General features: G+C 48.4%; 1 protein-coding gene across 5 annotated transcripts in view; it reads left to right on the top strand.

Moving 5' to 3' along the window:
• LOC144734162 (serine-protein kinase ATM-like) overlaps positions 1-19,508 on the top strand; it is a 71,141-nt gene that overhangs the window by 26,887 nt on the left and 24,746 nt on the right. For 4 of the 5 annotated variants that reach the window (XM_078616234.1, XM_078616232.1, XM_078616236.1 and 1 more), the window contains exons 26-44: positions 470-630; positions 1,601-1,862; positions 2,978-3,090; positions 6,220-6,346; positions 7,218-7,417; positions 8,216-8,456; positions 9,348-9,515; positions 10,230-10,362; positions 10,652-10,750; positions 11,849-12,035; positions 12,410-12,557; positions 13,385-13,564; positions 13,768-13,954; positions 14,311-14,389; positions 14,992-15,126; positions 16,072-16,189; positions 16,948-17,036; positions 17,913-18,015; positions 19,141-19,289. In XM_078616234.1, coding sequence (XP_078472360.1) covers positions 470-630; positions 1,601-1,862; positions 2,978-3,090; positions 6,220-6,346; positions 7,218-7,417; positions 8,216-8,456; positions 9,348-9,515; positions 10,230-10,362; positions 10,652-10,750; positions 11,849-12,035; positions 12,410-12,557; positions 13,385-13,564; positions 13,768-13,954; positions 14,311-14,389; positions 14,992-15,126; positions 16,072-16,189; positions 16,948-17,036; positions 17,913-18,015; positions 19,141-19,289 — 2,879 coding nt within the window. The remainder of the gene's footprint in view (positions 1-469; positions 631-1,600; positions 1,863-2,977; positions 3,091-6,219; positions 6,347-7,217; positions 7,418-8,215; positions 8,457-9,347; positions 9,516-10,229; positions 10,363-10,651; positions 10,751-11,848; positions 12,036-12,409; positions 12,558-13,384; positions 13,565-13,767; positions 13,955-14,310; positions 14,390-14,991; positions 15,127-16,071; positions 16,190-16,947; positions 17,037-17,912; positions 18,016-19,140; positions 19,290-19,508) is intronic. The other variant, XM_078616235.1, reaches the window with a different exon arrangement.

The raw sequence follows: 19,508 nt of genomic DNA, 5'->3' as shown, positions 1-19,508 counted from the left end.
GAAGCAGGAGTGCGGTGGTTAGTGCACTGCCTTAAATTAGTCCCTCCAGCGTGTAAACTTCAGCATTGGGGAGACAGCTGGGAATGTTGCTGGCCACACCACCCCATTGCGTACAATTCCAGCCTTCATAGGTGCTCGTGAATAGCACTTGCCCCAAAAGTCTCTTTGCCTTTTTGAGCGCAGTTGTGACTGCTTCTAAGGAGTGTAGATTTGTGTATGAGTATGTCTATGCGCTTGCTTGAATCTGTGCTTCCAACTACTGCACTCAATCCAGATTATATTCTTTTTACTACCAGTTCTACATGGCATTGTGTCCAGAAAAAGTTCTCCAAGATGACACTACTGAACCACTTATTTGCCAATTTAATAGATCTCTTTCTCCCAACGCTTTACATTTTTTATTAAATCATCAAATGTCCATCGACTGAAATGTTATTTTGCCACTGCTGCTTTTGTTGTTGCTGTGCAGGCAGTGCGGGTGGTGTCTTTGGCCTTGAATCAAGCCAGTCCGACTCGCTACCTGGAGTCTCATCTGGGCTACCTGCTTCACCACTGGCTCTCGGACAGAAAGACGCTGGAGAACTTTCCCTTCCAGCTCCTGGAATGCGACACGGTGGAGGAGTTTTACAGGTGAGCTCGTTCCCCAGTTCACCCACTCACTCGCCATCTCGCACACTCTTCCCCCTCAACATTACATAGACACTTTCCAAACCACTCTCTGTTGTACTCAAGTATGTTGGCTAAATACTACATCAGAGGCCTGTCTCATTACCAAAAGATCATATCAGGGACAACTGACATATTATTGTCTATTATCAGACTCTGATCTGTCAGTGTTTTGTCTAAAGAACTCATAAGATACCAGTTTGCCAGTCTGTTGTCTAACAACCATATGTGTTAGACAATAGACAAAATAAATCGGTAAGTGTCCAACTGATGACAGTAGTACAATAGGTATCTCATAAAATATCCATGGCGAGTTTGGCAGCGTGGCAGCCCACTAGTAACTTGCCAACCCGAGTTTGATTTCTGACTGGTTAATGTTAGTTGCAAGTAGTATCTGAACCAGACGTGCTCCCCACTTCACGAACCCGCACTGGTGAAGTAATGTCAAACAACTCCTAATACTGACATGGCATCGGGAGGCCCACATCCCGAGGTAAATTGACAAAGGGCTGAAAATATTTTTTCATTCATTATAAAATTGACACAGACTGCAAGTAGTAAGAGTAAAATACAGAGGTGGGTGAATCCATTGGGGTCATTGTTACATCGCATGGCCAAATCGCTTGGATCTTGCCCGATCCCATTAGATGTCAGAAGCTGAGCAGGCTACTATCCTGGATAGTGCTTGGATGGGTGACCACCATGTTTCGCAGGCTGTTATCGACTGCGGGGGAAGCAGCAGAAGGCAGTGCGGCAAAATACATAGTTGTACTGTACATCTATGCTCAGCTTGTCTGATCAGTAGGGCAAAGCATGGTCAAATAACCCTCTCGACACCCATGGCATGGGTAGCTCCTGACAAAATGGCTGCACATGAACGATCATGAGAAAACGCTATCAACGCAGCTGCTCCTCCGTCCTCTCTGTGTCGCAGGCGGCACTGGCTGGAGGTGGTACCACGCCTGGCCATGCGACAGGACTTTAATGGCGTGCGTGCGGCAAGCGCAGCGATGGGCGTGGATTGGCGCGACGCCCTTGTCCGCGCCTTCCCGCGCCTTTTCACCCGCGTGCTGCCCCTTTTCGTGGAGGAGGGGGAGGAGGGCAAAGGGCATCCGGCGATGGCCGCGCGGCACGAGAGGACCGAGGCCGTGCTCGTCTACGAATTCCTGTGCCGCAACGACTGCCTCGGCAAGAAGGCAAGTGCCACTCTTGGACAGACGTGCACTTCTTGTCAGACATACTCTTTGGTTCTTTCGGTAAAGTCAGGAAGGTAGAAAAATAATAGATCACGACGTTTTGATCGCATCAGGTGGGACAACCGCAGCAAGAAAGAACTGCTGAAGTAGGCGAGAGATCTGCCGTGGCAAGAGGTTATATAGGCCTCGGCAGTAGGGGGGGAGAGGGGGGGGCAGAAAGTGGACCCCGCCGCAGCACCCGGGTGCACTGGAGTGAAGTGGGCCACTGCGGCAGCACTGGAGAGGTCGACTGCAGGGGGAGAGAGAAGGGGGGGGGAGGAGGCAGGGCAGATTGGGGAGAGATGCACAGAGAGAGAGAAAGACACACAGAGAGTCGGAAATAACAGCTGACAAAGACAGGTAGGATGGAAACATCACAGTCAGTTAAGACTTTAGCTGGTTAATAACGTCCTTCCAATGATTGCTCATTTAGTACCCATCTTCTCGGTTGAAGTTGTGTCTGTGTCTATATATCTGGATGACTTCATGAACAAATCTCTGATAATAGCCGGTGGGTTTGCAGAGTACCTTCGTCTTGGAAAAGTCAGACACTAGACTGATATAACGATGTCTGGTGGGGTCTTTAGACAATAGGCTGACAGATTGCATTTCAGATGTGGTTTCTAGACAATAGACAGATCACTCAGTCACTGAAGGGGTGTCTTGGACAACTGACAGACAAGTCCCTGATGACATTTTAGACAATGTTTGACTTATTGACAGACTGAGTGGTTTGACAGGATATTTAAACTATAGACGGTCTGGTAATTGATGGGGCTTCTCGGCAATGACTTGACAAATTTGTCTGTTGGAGTGTTAAGACAGTAGACAGACTATGGCCGGTTTCTGATGGATATTATTGACAGATTGGTGGCTTATAACTTCTTTCAAATGGAGCAGGCTTTAATGTATTCCTTTAACCACAGCCTGATCAACTGACCCTAATTTAGTCTTAAGATAATATGTCACAAACCAGTCTGTCAAGCTATTTTGGGATTAACAGTCAACATCCCCATTTTTAAAACCATCCTTTGCCTTCCCTGTTTTGCTCACTTCCCAACCCCACAACCTTGCAGAGGATAGATGAGCTGGTGCAGGCGAACCTGCCTGAGGTTGTGACGGAGTTACTTGGGACCTTGCATGAGCCCTCGACGTGTGGCGAACCGTCAGATGTTGGGCGCTATGCCAGGTGAGAATACACCATGAAGTGGCCTCTTGCTTTGACCTGGTGAGAGCCCTCTGAGACGATGTGCGTGTGTGTGTGTTTTGTGGGGTGACTTCAATGCCCGAGTTGGTCATGATGCTAGCATCTGGTCTGGAGTGATTGGAAGCCAAGGGCCAGATCAGCTCAATAACAACAGGAGGAGGCTGCTAGATTTTTGTGCAGCCCATGGGCTTGTAATTACCAACACGCTGTTTTGGCATCGGCGCATCCACACAACATCATGGTTGCATGCCGGGTCCAAGCAAGAACATCTGCTGGACTACATAAGGACGGAACAGCAGATGCGGGCCCATGTCCTTGACACCAGGACCTGGTGTCAAGGACATGGGGCATCGACTTGTAAGATGTGCCTGCCATTCTTCCACTCCGGTGGTGGGTGTACACCCAGGACCCCATTCAAACCTATTGTGGCATGGTCTCAGCTAGCTAATGAAAGTTGCAAGCGAGAATTTCATCATCGCTTGCGGCTGGGGTTGGCATCGTCCCCCACTCCTCCTGATGTCGAGGGGAAATGGGCGAGGTTTAGAACTGTGGCTCATGCAGCTGCAATGGCTGCTTTGGGTACACGGTCCAGACCTCCTCAGAGACCCTGGCTGACAGAGGAGGTGTTCAGGCTGGCTGAGAAAAAGCGACAGGCCCACTCTCATCGTCTACAGCATCCCACAACAGAGAATGAGGAGGCTTACCGCAGCCTTCGCTCGGAGGTTCGGAGAGCCGTGAGGCGCTGCAACGATGGTTGGTCGTCGCGGGTTGCTGAGGAGATGGAGTCTGCCTCAATGGCCCGCGATCACAAATCTCTCTTTAATTCCATAAAAAAAGTTACCTGCAGTGCCACATCTATTACCATCATTAGAGGAAAGAACGGTGATCCAATTTCCCACCCCCAGGAACAGGTTTTCAGATTTGCTGAGCATTTCTGTGGGGTCCTGGGGGAGGGGAAATCCCACAGCCTGGAAAACATCGTGGGACAGAGTGGGGACCCTGCTGAGGCTGCGGTGCCTCAAATACTGGAAGAATAAGTCACCCCCTGTGAATGGCTGGCTGAGGTGCCATCTGTTGAGAAAGTACTGAGGGCGATCCAAAGCCTGAGACCAGGAAAGGCACCAGGCAGAGATGATCTCCCAAGCGATATGCTCAGGGAGGGTGGAGTTTGTGCACAGACTGCACTACATGACATCATAACAACAGTCTGAACCACTGGATGGGTTCCGCGGGATTGGAAGGATGCCCTGGTGGTCCCCCTCTTTAAGAAAGGGGATCGCACAGACTGTAACAACTACAGGGGCATCTCACTCCTCAGTGTGCCGGGAAAGGTCCTGGCAAGGATTATTCAACATCGCCTTGCCAGACATGCTGAGGAGAGGCTTGCGGAGCCCCAATGTCGTTTCAGGAAAGGGCGGTCCTGCACAGATGCCATATTTTCTTTCCGTCTGCTGCAGCAGAGGTGTAGGGAATTCCAACAAGACCTACATCTCTGCATTATTGACCTGGTCAAGGCCTATGATATCATCTGTAGGCTTGGGCTCTGGGTTGTTCTTCGTGCTTTCGGAGTCCCTGACCCATTGCTCACGATCATTAAGGACCTTCATGATGTTGAGTGGGCCCGGGTAAATCTACGTGTCCGGGAATCGGAGCCATTCTCTGTTCACTGTGGGGTGCGACAGAGATGTCCTCTGGCTCCCACATTATTTACCATCTATTTCGACCGTAGTTCGTGAAGCCTTCAGAAATTTTCATTTGGTGTCGATACAATGGGAGGCTGATTGATGCCCGGTTGCGGTCAAGGGATGGCTACCTATTGCTCAACCATGTTATAAATGCCAATGATCTGGTAATTGCTGCTCTATCAGATGAGGAGTTGGAGGCGCTCCTGCTGAACCTGGAGCTTGCCACTAAGAGGTGGGGACTTACCATCAGCCCCACCAAAACTAAGCACTTGCCTGGGTATTTTGTACCATTGGGTCATGTAGCCCGCATGCCCAGCCACCGCATGCCTAAACAGCTTTTGTTCGGCCGGATCAAGGGGGCTAAACAGGCGCGGCACGGGCTAGAGAAGAGATGTAGTGATGTGGTACAGGAGGATGTGGAGCTGAGTGGACTTGCCGATGACTGGTACCAGCGGTGTCAAGATCGGCCTCTGTGGAGGAGGCTCGTGGAGGACGCTACTGGGCAGTTGGAGGCAGTCGCCCTCCAACAACAATGGAGGGTGGAGGAACGACGCTCACAATAATGAGCGGAGCGCTGGGTGGCTAAAGCACAGCAAGTTGTTACAGTAGGGGGCACAGGTGGTGCATCAGCCAGTCATCTCAGTCATCTCAGTAAGTCGACCCGTGGCACCTGGGTCTGCCCCGTGACCTCCTGCCAGCAGGCGTTCGACACTTCACGTGGCCTCAACATGCACATAGCTTTGCACAAGGTTCGTGGTGACGTCACCGCCACTTAGTGGCGAATGGTGGTAGGAATGATAGCGTAGCAATTAGCGCGCTGCACTACGCTGCAAACCCGAGTTGGATTCCCACTCACGGCCAACACCAGTGGCGATTATCTGAATCAGTCCTGGTCCTCCCCTCGGTCGACTCGGCCTCAAATGATTACCTTGTGCGATGTGTCAACATCGCCACTGGGGAGACAAAGGCGGGTGTGGTGCTGGCCACCCACGCCTTCATCATCCATGCTGGCCCTCATAGGTGCTCGCTAACAGCACTTGCCCCAACAGCCTGTTAGGCTTACATGGGGAATCTTTTTTCGTGAAGACAATTAATTGGATACATCAATCGAGAGGCGAGCAAGTTCTTAACGTTTGTATCCACATGCAAGCTTCAACTCCTACAGAACGCAATTGTTTGAATGTGGCAATCGTAGAGCAATTTCAAGGTCACAGATTCTCATCAGCAGGATGAGGCTTCACAAACGAATGGCACTGGGTACCCTTGTATTTTTTAAGGAAAGGGGGAAGGGTTTGGACTAGTTTACTTCCTGGGAGATGCTCACAGCAAGTTGTGCCTCACATTGGTGCTTGGTTGGCTGCTCTTGCCATTAGAATTTGTGAGGAGTGTTTAATTTAGACTTGACTTGTCGTCGCGGTCGTCACAGCGAGCTGGACCCCGCTCCAAACCCTCCCACGTTCTCCGCTTACGTGATTCGTGCCTCCATGGAATACCTGGGCAAGTGCCACGGCGGCGTTGGCAAGAGTCTCATTGGACACCTGGCACGGACGCCGGTATGAGTTCAAATCCCAGTCCTGGTCGGTTTAGCCTCACGTTTATCAGCACTCCCTTTGTCATTGTCATCAACAGTAGCAGCGTCATTCTGTATTATCGGAATTATCAAGTCATCCTCATCATCGTCATCACTGGCAGCAGCATTATCATGCATTCATCATCAGCAGCATCATCTATCAGGAACATTGTCATCGCTATAATCTTCATCAGCAGCATAATCACTTTCATTACCGCCATTGTCAGCGTCGGTTGCTGCAGCATCATTATCAGCACCATCACTACTTTCATCATCATCAATAGCAGCAAAAAATTCAACACCATTATCATTAATATAATCTATTCTATCAGCTTTGTTGCCACCATCATCATCACTTACCATTACCACTATAGTTATCTTTTTTTTTGTAAATTTTCCAAATGTTATCTCGAGCGTGCTATCGGGTCTTGTTATGAGAAAAAGTATCCATTTGGCAGATCTACCTCAAAGGTCCCTTCAAAGTGACCTCTGGTTCACACAATTGGAAGCTACAGAGAGTAATGTTCATCACACGACGGTCAAGCCGATATGTTTAATTCTCAAAAGCTGAAACTACATTTTATTGCAAGATTTTATTTAATGTCACGAGTTTTTTTTGTGCAGTCTTTGGTTAACCCAGCTGACACCATGAGCTCCCTACACTTGCAAACCCCGTTTAATCAGAGGCAGCGGTCTGGATACGAATCCAAGATCTCAACACTGTTAGCTCAGCACTCTTGACCTCTACACAACCTTGTGATCTCCACTATAATAATCATCGTCATCGTCGTCAGTGCATGTCGCCTTGGAGTTTGCGTGTGACACCACTTTTCTCTCCGCTTCCGTACCCGTAGGACTCCATCCAGAAGATCCTCCTGGCCGTCGGGCAGCAGGTACAGCTGGCCACGGATGCCCACGAGCGCCACCGGGTCCTCATGATGTACCGCCTGTTCATCGGGCACCTGCTAGGGGAGCTGCAGGATGGCCTCGGCGGCTCGGGGGCCTTCGTGCTGCGCGACGTCATCTACACTCTCGTTCACCTCATCAACAGCCGGTGCCGCCGCAACTCCGTCAGCTCACTCTCCCATGGCGGGGGGGGGGAGGGGGGTGCTTCGCAATGGCCTTGTCAGAGGCACCTCGGCCTGCATTGCCGAGATACTGGGTTCAGGCACTGGAGTGATGTGACAATTTCCTAGGTGGGCTCTTATTGGCCGTGTCGGAGACGCAGAGCCAGCACTGCCGTGATTCTGCGTTGAAACCCCCCCAGGATGGGTTACGTGTATTTCTCAGAGGTGCTTATAATGGCCATCTTGTGTATGGCTGCATGAAAAGCAACTTGTATGTCTATGTTCAGATAATTTAGCCAGGAATGTCTTCAGTGGTGCTCGATGGTCTAGACCAGGGGTCGGCAACCTACGGCTCCGGAGCCGCATGCGGCTCTTTACGGGCTGCTTCTTGACGATATGTACGTATGTACATAGATGCATTGCGGCTCTTGAAATACTGAATTTTGTACCGAATTGGAAAGAAATGGCTCTTCTTGTTATTTTGGTTGCCGACCCCTGGTCTAGACTATTTCCACAATCACACACTGGGCTTTATTTGAATTTCCACTTGTTTAGGTAGTGGGTGGGTCTGGCTTGCGACATCCAACACAAATCCAAACTTTATTCAATGGACCGATACATAACCCCCCCCTCGTCCCACTAATTATTGGATGTCGAGATACATTTTAGTTTAGAGACAAATGGGATATCACAGTTTGGATTTCTCACGGTACTGGATTAAAAAACAGCACCCACTCTCTTAGTTAAAAAGGGGCTTTCTGTGCGGCGTGTATTTAACCCATCAGCCCCAACGTCCAGGATGAAACATCTGGTCGGAGTTTCAGCCTTTGCCTTGACCTCTTGAACGTGTCCTGCCGAGCTGGAGTCACCTGGAGGCCAGAGGCTCTGGCTCCACACCTCCACGCCATTGTCGCTGCCCTCCTGCCACTCATTACCTGGACATCCCCACCACAACAATCATCATCAACATCTTCATCGACATCGTCACAAAAAAAACATGGTTACGCAAGTGACATCGCAAAGCAGGTCAGTTTAGCGTCATTGCGAAGTGTCACTTTGCGTGAATTGCACAGGGAGTTGGCACCCGTGGGTCGTGTGCTGTGCAATTGGTTCTGTCTGTCTAGGTTAAAAGACCTTGCTGTGTTACACTTAATGGCAATTGGTATCTGAATCTGGCTTTGGGCCTCCCATAGGCCTCTACATGTACAGCTGTTTTCAGTCCACTGATGGATGAGGGCCTCCCCACTCCTGGAGAGTATTGGACTACACTTCACTTTGCTGCTCAGTGTGGGTAGGGGAAGTCAGAGATCAAAGAAGTATGGCACAACAATGCATTTTCTGCACTTTCCTATGCTGGCCACCACATAGGCCCACAGCCCCTTTGTCAACATCTTTATGCATTACAGTCGCCCATCCATTCACTCAACCCAGGCTCAACCCCGCTTTGCTTCCGATATCTCACACGATCTGGTGCGTTACGGGGGATTTCGTCATAAGCCTCATCAGGTATATTCTGCCTGAATTGAGTAACTGGTGCAGCATTATTGTAGATGTCAGCGCTGGAGAAACCAAGGTGGCCAAGCACGTGGCCATGCCACCCCATCGTGGCGCTTGGAGTTGTCAGAGTGATGTTCTTGCTGCATTGTAAACCCAAGTTATCTGGCTTCAATTTCCAGCCCTTTACAACATCAGTATCGAGTTGTTACCTTAACCTCCCTTTGGCCTTCCCTAGGTTGACTGAGCCTTAAATGAGTATCCGGCATTGTATATGAACCTCAGTACTGGGGAGACAAAGGGAGGTGGGCATGGTGCTGTCCACACCACCCCTTCGTGTGCCGTTACGGCTGTAATTGGTGTTCACCAATGGCATGTGCCCTTCAATCTTACGCAGACTCATTGGGAATCATCGTGTCTCAGCAGGCCTTGGCTCTGTTGGACTTCTTGGTGATCAACTGCCAGGCTGTAGAGCCTCTATCCCGTGCGCTAAGCCGTCTGGACCCCTTCCCACACCAACAAACCCTGGAGCACCTGCGATCGGCCCAGGAAAGGGTTAAATACCAGCACGGAAAGCTGTCCCTGCTGCAGGTGAGGTGAAGGTGTAACCTGTCAAATCCAAGCTTTGTATGGTTTCTTGTTCTGCCTCGATTGTACAGTTATCTTTGCTGCATCAGCCTAAACGTAACATCGGCATACCATTTCCATATCATTCCCATGTATCTTTAATTAATTGATTCTTATACACGTGATTTGATGCACATATTGTCAGTGTAAGATGTGATTTTAATCAACAAATAAGTGCATTCCTAGCCAAATACTCTCAGATGTGGGATGTGCACATGCACACTCTGTGGAATCGACCTTGTGACAATCATTAATCAGATAAAATCATTGAATTGTTTTCAATAAATCAGGGAGCTGACATAATTCGCGATTTCTCGCCTTCTGGGACTATGATGTGGTAGCGCATTTGCCGCTTGTTGCAAAGGTTCACGGTTCAAATGCAGCGGCTGTCGTGGTCATTACTACGGATTTATTAAACATGAAAATTCCCACTGCCTCAAAGTGGACGTTAAAGATCCCTTCACATCATTCACAAGAGTAGACCTTTGTATGCCAGTGTCATGTTCCAGAAAAAAATAATTGGAATATACAGAGCAATCATTGTCACCTGCAAAAAATTGGCAGGACCTTCCTGAAATAGAGTCATGAGACTTGGGCTTTTATGGGTAAACAAGCATAATAATAACAACAAAATAATATTAATCCTGCTTTTCACACTCACCACGTTATTCTTGCCAGGAGTTGGAGCACTTCCTGTCGGCGGGCGTCTGGCAGGGCCTGGCCGGGGCACGCGTCGAGGGCGTTCGTCACCTGCATGTGCAGCTGGCGCAGCGCAAGGAAGAGCTGTGTGGTCTGCTTGCCGCCCAGCAAGGTCAGCACCACTCTACATATGTATGTATGTTGAACTTCTTTCGCACAAATGAACCACAGTAGCTGCTGATCTCGTCAAGGAGAATAAACCATCACGCGAACTCCAGGCAGCCTCGCAGCGGCTTTTGGCTGGCCATCGAACAAAGACGGTCACTGCAATCTATATTGAAATCTCATTGCTTTAGAACTGCTTTTTGTTTTTAGTTTGTTGTCTCTCCCCTGCACCTCCGATCAGCAAGGTTGGCTACATACGGTGCGAAAGAAGTTCAACATACGGGCTGTTGTTGCAGATGCCTTGGAGGGTGGCGTGCTGATCCGTTTAGTGGGTGGCCTGGTGCGCATGAGCCGGACTGCCCTGGCCTCTCCAACCGGGGCTGAAGATACTCTGGGTAACTCATCCTCGTGATAATCGCCACACAACACAGCGTAGTTTAATGTTGAGTTGAATTAAAAGTATATCTCGAGGTGGTTGTGTCGCCCAACATAAAATCTATCAAACTGTTTCCCTCCTCAAGAAAGCATTGTGCCGTGATCATCTCTCTTAATGCCAATTAGCCAGTGGTGGAAATTCTACATTTCTCTGGCAGGGACCTGTCACTCAATAGGGTTCTTCTTTTCGGTGGTATAATTTGAGCATCAATCATAATTAAATACGGGCATTTGAAAATACAGTTGATGGCTTCAGGAGATAATGAGTGTGCACCACTCGTACGACCTTGAAATGCTCGTAATGGACAGGAGTTTACAGTGTGTTTGTTTGGCACGGCGCAGTCGCCCACTGGAGATTCTTTGGTGAGCAATTAATAACATCCCTTGAAGGGGTACTTATTGTAACAGCCATGGGGGAGAGCTTGGGCTGTCGACTTACCAACCAGGATTTGAACTCTGAAGTTGAAAATGGTCAGTCGTGCGATCAAACCACAGGTTTATAGTTCTCATGTCATTGCACTAAGCCCACACCTCTGAGGTTCTGTGTTATGCTCCAAGTCAGCCGTGCTGTTTCTCTTGTAGGGACTTGGTGAAGACCGAGTGCACAATTGATTGATTGCATACACAAACTTTTGTGAAAAATTAGTTGCGTGTTCAATTTGGCTTCATCCGTAGAAGCTTCTCAAGACCACTTCCCTAACTCACCCACACATTCAATTGCACATCCACCTCACATCACTCACCCTCATTCATTAACTCCACACCCCAGTAATTCACACGCTTACTCACCCATCCAGCCACTCACCTATCCTTTGACTCAATCATTTACACACCTACCTACCCACTCACTCATTCAATCACCTTTACACCCATCCAGCCACCAACCCACCCACCCACTTAACTAACCACCCACTTAACCAATAATGTATCTACCTAGCAATTAAATGTCTTACTGTTTCGCTTGACAGCTCAGTCTCTCACTCACAGTCACCCACCCACCAATCTAATCACCCACTCATTCAAATCCAGAATCAATTGTTTATTCTCCAAAAATACAGAGGCTGTGGCTGCCTGCCTTGGCGAGCTGGGTCCCGTCGCTTTCTCCACCACGGCCCTGGAGAGGGATACTGAGGGCCAACCCTGGGGTCTGTCGACCTCCATCACCCCCCAGGACCCCGGATCCATCACCACACAGTGGACGGACATGGCCGTGGCACTGCTGAACGACGCACTGACTGACAGCAGGTGGTAACACTGCCTCATGACGACTTCGTATATTTAATTCTGCTCTTATAGTTGGGAGTGATTAGATGGATGGCTGTCTGAGTGGGTGCCTGGGTGCCTGGGTGTGTAGATGTGTGGTTGAGTGTGGAAGCGAGTGCATTTGTGGTTAAGCCAGTAAATTTGTGAGTGAGCATTTGGGTATACGCTTGACTGAACGAATGTTAAGTTAGTAGTTGAGTGAGTGAGAGAATGAGTAGATGAATGTGTAGATCATTAAGTGACTCAATGGTACCAATTGTCAGTGCAAGTAAATTTTAACTCAACATTTCTCTGCTGCTCATGCTACCGCTGCCATCCCTTCCGTCGTCACCACCGCTCACTGTTTTCCATGCCAGTGTGGAGGTCCGAGCAGCCAGCTCCACTTGCCTGAAGGCCGTGCTTGCCACGCGCGCTGGCGCCGAATTCTGGGAACGTCAGGCGGCCCTGCCTGAGACAGAGTTCTTCCTGCAGATCCTCGCGCCCTTTCGCAACCCTAAAAAGAAGGCAAGTGCGGTGTAGCCAGGCAGCTCTTAAAGACTTAGCACCATCTCCCCATCTTTACGTTTAGTCCTGAATGAGAATGAACTGGCGAAGTGATTAGCCGACTACGCTGTAAACCCGGCGACCTGACTTATATTAAATTCTGGCTCGCTGCTAATATCAGTGGTGAGTGATATGTGAGCTGATCCTGGACCGACCCCCCGCAACCACCACTGACTTAGCCTGAAAAAGCTTTGTCCAAAAAAAAGTGAATATGTTAAGCTAAAATGCCAGAACACACAGCATGGGGTGTGCACGGACAGAACCCAGAGCCACCACCAAGGCCAGAGTTATGTATAGGCCTCCTGTACACACCGTAAGAAGAATTAAATACAATACAGCACTGTATAGTAAAGTATATGCTTTTGTATGTTTATCAGAATCTCGATGTGCCGTACTCAACAGTAGCAGGGGAATGTCACTCCTGTGATAAGACATTTGTTTCCCACTGCAATTTGCATTTTGCTACGATGATGAGCTATGCATTGCTTTTAGGCCTATAGGACACATGGCACTTATATATCTGTCTTAGCCTAATTGTCGATAGTCCTGCTTACATCACTGTTGATCAACAGTGTTCAAATGCATCTCCAATCCCAACAGTTTATAAACTATCACAGTGCAAAATACTCGTATACATTTTATGTTAAATTTTATAAATGCCTTCACTGCTCTGGAAAAGGCTACTGCCCAAAACGACCAGCACACAATACATGTTTGACAGTGTTAACATAACAGTGAAACTTCTTGCATTTCTGTTTTCATGCCTGATTTGACTCTTGACCCCCCAGTGCTTGGAGCTGCCGCCCCTGCCGCTGGACGGCCGCCCCTCTAAAGAGCTGGAGAGTGATACATTATGGGAGCCGGACGGTGGTAGCCATGATCTGTGGCTTAAAGGCTTAACGTGTGCACTCATCCGAGGCGGTGCAGCTCGCTGCGACGTCTTGCGTCTGCTCGGGCCCATCTGTGAGGTAAGGGGCTCTGTGTGTTTACAGCCAGCTTGTTTATTGAGCCATTCGAGTGAGTTATCAGGTGGAAAACTTGCCTGTTCTAGATCTTCTAATTTCCGAGAAAATTAAGCACACGTTTTCACCAAGATATTCTCATATGGTGGTGGTGATGATGATGACCCTTCTGCACTCTGGCCCTGCATGCGTGTGTGCTGCGGCTGTAGGCGAAGGCGGAGGTTTGCGAGCGAGTGCTGCCATTGCTGCTGCACGATGCTCTCCTGGGCGACGCTGAGGTCGGTGGCGGCTGGATGCCTCTCATCTCGAGCCACCTCATGAGGGTCCTCCAGCCCCCACGGCGGTCCTCGGCACAGGGCTCCTCCAGGCCCACCACGCCAATGCTCGCTGCTGGAGGTGGGGCCAACCTCCTGCTTTGTGCGATGAGCAATGGATTCTCGATTCTATCTGTGCAATTTTTTTAGTGTTACCCCCTAAGCGTATGCATGGGTTTTCTGTAGCTGCTCCAGTTTCTTCGCGATGCTAAACACTCATAAGTGGATTTGGTCAAACATCCCAAAACAGGGGGTCTTCCTTAAAAAGAGCCCTGAATATTAGTGGGGCTTTTTCTCATGTTAATGGGTTCATACTTTGTAAGTCATTGGACTTATTGATTGATGGAGTGTATTAATTGCTGTATGTGTCGAAATGCTGTTACTATTGTATGTGAAGCTCTTCTGTGCCGATGTGGTCACCATGCAATCTCTTTGAAGATGCATCGGGGGTACATGTGGACCCGGTGTCTGTGCGTTCCGTCCTCCGGGCCATCGGCTACCTGCGTCGCCACCAGCGGTAATGTCGTACACTCATAGTGCACGCACACACACACACTGCTTACACCACACACACCACACTCTTTACACACACTGCTTACACCACACACACCGCACTCCATACACACACACACTGCTTACACCGCACTCCATACACACACACACACTGCTTACACCACACACACCACACTCCATACACACACACACACACCACACAAAGACAAAGATCCCCCGTATAGCTTATAACAGACTGTTAGGGCAAGTTCTGTTAGCGAGCATCTAAGAAGGCCGGCACGGCACACGAGGGGGTAGGTGGATCAGCACCACAGCCTTTGTCTCCCGAGTGGCTATGTTTACACACCGCACCAGGTACTCAATTTGAGGCTTATTCGACGTAGGGGAGGGTCCGGACCGGTTCAGATAATCGTCACTAGTGTTGGCCGTGAGCGGGAATTAAATTCAGGTCACCGGGTTCGTAGCGCAACATGCTAACCAAAGGACCACTACTCCCCGCCACACCTACAACACACACGCACCTACCAAATCACAACTATTCTCACTACACGCAAAGTTGTGGCCGTTGCTGCCGTGGTTGCGGCCATGTGCATCTGCGTGTGTCAGGCCCAACTCGCAAACGCCCTGGGACAACAACTTCTGGCTGAGTCTCAACCACCTGCAGGTGGCGAGCGCGGCACAGGCGTGCGGGGCGCACTTCACCGCACTGCTCTACGCCGAGATCTATGCCGGCACGCATCGGTACAGCCACAGCACTCGCTCGCTTGCTCAGCCTCGCACACGCGGCAATAGACGGATCGATGTATATTCAGCCAGGTGGATGGTTGTATATGCAATTGGATGGATGGATGGGTGATTATTTGGATATATTGACTAGAAAAGAAGGAAAAGACGCGTACAGACAGAAGGATGAACTGATCAATGAATGGACTGAATCATGGACAGGTACATTTATGAACAGTAGACCTCTAACAATTAACTTCCTGTCTTGCCTGCAGCGATTCAATTAAGTGTCATCATTCTGGATCATAACTAGATTAAAGAATCAATTCTTTTTTGTCTCCTTTTTACAGTGTAATTTGAAAAAAAAATTTGCACCATTGAGCAAATGTAGCATTAACATATTATATGTACTGAATTTGTATTACATGTAAATATTCAATTATTACATAGACAAACAGATGTGTTTCTTGAGTATAAGATTTGATTTTAAGTGATGAATCAATGTTTTGTTATATGCATAATAGCCAGGCAGGTGGACATAGATTGATTGATCAATGGGTAGATAAATTATGGATGTGTGGATATGCCATTTATAGAAAGAAGGATTGACTGACGAATGGGAGGTTGGATAGAAGGACAAAACGGTGGGTGGGTGGATTGATGGATGGACAAAAGAACGGACAAACATATCACCATATGAATTGATTAATAGGTAGACACGAGTACAAACAGATGGATGGACAGATATGCATACACAAAATAGTGTTAGATGGATGTGGAGGTGGACATACTGATAGATGGGTGGACACACAGGTAGTTGGATAATCGGACTGATCGACAGATGAACTGACGGATGGATGCACAGAGAGGTGGGACAGGTGAAAGACAGTCAAACATCTGTGATCATATTACTCAACCACCTCACCATGTCATCCACTCCTGCCATCGTTGATGCAATCTCAGGCCCCAGGATGGCAGCGGTGATTTCAGCGGCCGTTCGAGCCATGATGAGGACAATCACAAGTCGCTGCTGGAGAACATCAGCGAGACAGGGATGGATGAGGCGAACATCAGCCTGCAGGTCATACGATGAGCATAATGTGTGCTTCGTGAATTGGATCAGTAAACGTATAAGGATGAGGATTTGTATTAATATGGTGCTTGCTTAAATGCCTTGGCAAATCAAAACGCCTTATATCACATGTCGTATCAGCCATGTGAATGCCATACTGCAGTCTTACCAATGTGACCCACAGTGGCAGCTGTCGCTTTTGTAGCACAGATTTTACACAGTACCAGCCTGCACGTGGGTATCAGTCTGCCAGTCGGGGGTGACGCTGCAATGTGGCTTTATCCACTTAATGAATTTGCAAGCAATTGATCACATTTTCCAAATTTTCACCATAACGCCAGCAACAAATGGACTGCTCTTGTTCGAGAAACACAGTGGGATCTTTAATGTCCGCCACGAAGCAGATGGCGCAGATTTAAGGATAATACACTCGATATTGTTTGAATATGCTTTTTGATAATGGCTGCCATTAACCTCTTAATGTTACGTGATTGCTCAAGTGACATTACATGCAAAAACATTTTTTTTAAACGTACGGCCCTTTGTCACTCCACTGCTGGATGAAAGCCTCACCACGACATGTCGGTCATGGGGCTTTTTTGATCATATTTCACAAGGCTGGTCAGAATGGGTTGGTGAAGAATGGCAAACCAATATTTTTTTTTATAGTTTTCTCTTTTTACATGTTATTATCGATAACACTAACACAATGAAATTAAAAACCCTGGTTCCAAAATGAGGTTTTTGTTTCCACCGTGTGACTCCAGGATCTGCTGCTGGAGGTTTATAGAAGCATCGGGGAGCCCGACAGCCTGTACGGCTGCAGGCGAGGTCACCCTGTCCATGCCCTGGCCAGGTGATTTCCTCCTTTCCATCATCCAAGCGCTCATGCGAGCACATGCAAATTCTGGCACCATGCGTGTTCTTTTTACTGCTTTCCAACGAAGGTTGAAAGTGTTAATGAATTAGCCATACCTCTCTGCCTGTCTGTCTCTCCGACTATCCATCTCTGTCTATCTATATTTTGAACTATAAAACCTTGCTGATCTCGTCAGGAGCATAAACCATCATGCTAAATCTGATCATTTTCATAGCGGTTTTTGGCTAGCCATCGAATAAAGACGGCCACTGTATCGTGCAGTTTCAGATGCACTTCTACGGGGACAGTCTGGAACACCCGGTATTAGGAAGCCACTGGAGCTATACACTTTTAAATCTAGATTTAAAACTAATTTCTTTAGTACTGCTTTTTGTTTAGTTTGTCCTTCCCCTGCACCTCCGATTAGCACCGTTGACTACGTACAGTGCGATAGAAGTTTAACATACATACATCTGTCTGTCGGTCTGTAGCTGTGGATCATGATACATCTCGTAAAGATGATCGAATGTAAATCACTTGTTTTAGTTTAAAGTTCATTACTATTTAGGACTTGCGCTATAGAAAACTGGCCAAAACGGAAGGTGCCATTGTTATTATTGCAAATTAATACTTTCGTGGACAAATACATATTGCAAAGCATTACAGAAGCCATGCACTTCCATGAGTTTGTTTCATTATTTCTCATTAATGAAGATGCCAACCCATGTCAAACTGGGTCACGCAATTATAATACTAATTTACAAGAGAGTCAATTTGAGATTGAGACTTATAAGATAAACCTTGAAATTGATTCTGAATTCCTCATACTTGTTTATATGTGTGTCGTGTGTGTGTGTGTGTGCCCTGCTGAAGGGTGCGCACCTATGAGCATGAGGGGGAGTGGGAGAAGGCACTGGGAGTGTATGACCTTGACACGGCGTTGCCCATGGGCGTCAGGCAAGCGGGGATCTTACAGGTACCGGTGCCAAATGGCATTTCAAATAAAAATTCCCCCCCCCGCCCCTACCCACTTCATTGACCTTTACACTTTGGATCCTGCAAGTTCTGGAACTGGGCCTCACTTCGCATTAGAAGTTCCCCTGCTGCTTCACCTCCACATTCACCTCCACATTCACCTCCACATTCACCACATTCACCTCCACATTCACCTCCACATTCACCTCCACATTCACCTCCACATTCACCTCCACATTCACCTCGGATCCTGCAGGAGCACACTTTGGACTCCATTCACAATAAAAGTGTGCCCGTGCACATTTTAGTCATCTGTTCATCTCAGATCCTGTAAGTGCTGGTGCTGGACCCCACTTCATATTAAAAGTACCTTCTGTTCACTTTACCCATCCCTTCACCTAGGAAAGTGTTGTAGGCTGCTGCGGGGCTATACTGTCAGCAAAGAACAGTGTAGAAAAATGCATTACACTGCCTACACTGCCCACCTTCATCAACCCACACCAACCAGTGTGGTGAAATATGGTTAAATGATCCCCACAACCCGCACTGCGGGATAAGGCCTCATTCAGCAATGGGTTCATAATAGGGCTATCCATGTACATCATAAAGACAATCGTCATCCCCTGATGACGATTGCTTGTGTTGCGATCGAAACGTCGTAATATTTTATTATTTTTCTAACTACGCGGCTTTACTTATGATTGCACTCTTGTTGGAGATCATCGACAGAGTGATGCTGTTATTTACCATAAGGAAGCCTAAATTAGTCTCAAAACCTGTTGTCACGATGTTGGTTCGGCCGACTGAGCATTGTCTCTCTTTTTCAGAAGCAAACTGGCCACAAATGAAGTGGCTTATCATGTGGAATTTATCGCATCCAAATACTCTCAATGCATGTTTCTAAAAGTGGAGGGAAAAACCGAAGAACATGCAAACTGCAAACATTTGTGTGTCAGGGTCGGGATCGATCGAACCCATAACCTCCTGCATACCAGGCGATGGAGTTAACATCTCGCCACCGTGGCAGGGGAGCCATGCAATGGAACATTTGGCCAGTATTGTTAACGAGAATTTGGCCCGTGCAAGGAAGCTGGAGTAGTACCCGGTGCGTGTTCACTGGGAGCAGGCGCTGCAGAACTGCGGGCTGGACTTGGTGCTGCAGCGATACCTTCGAGGCCTGGAGGAGGAGTCGCCCGAGTGCAGCGCGGACCTAGAGGAGATGCGCTACCAGGCAGCCTGGCGAGCGGGCCAGTGGGACCGCCAGCCCAGCTCTCGGTGACACTCGCACACACTCGCACACACTCGCACACACTCGCACACACTCGCACACGTACGCACACGTACGCACACGCGCACACAAGATCAGCTCATGTGCAGTAATGGAATCAATTATTGCACCACGGGACAATGAGAGATGGAAATGGTGTGGGGAGACCTTAATCCAGCAGTATGATGATTATTTCCATTGGTTCTTATAATGGCGATGTCATCAAC

The sequence above is a fragment of the Lampetra planeri genome, chromosome 50, assembly GCF_965212315.1.
Source record: "Lampetra planeri chromosome 50, kcLamPlan1.2.h2, whole genome shotgun sequence".
Lineage (NCBI taxonomy): Eukaryota > Metazoa > Chordata > Hyperoartia > Petromyzontiformes > Petromyzontidae > Lampetra > Lampetra planeri.
This window is presented reverse-complemented; position numbering and strand designations above follow the sequence as displayed.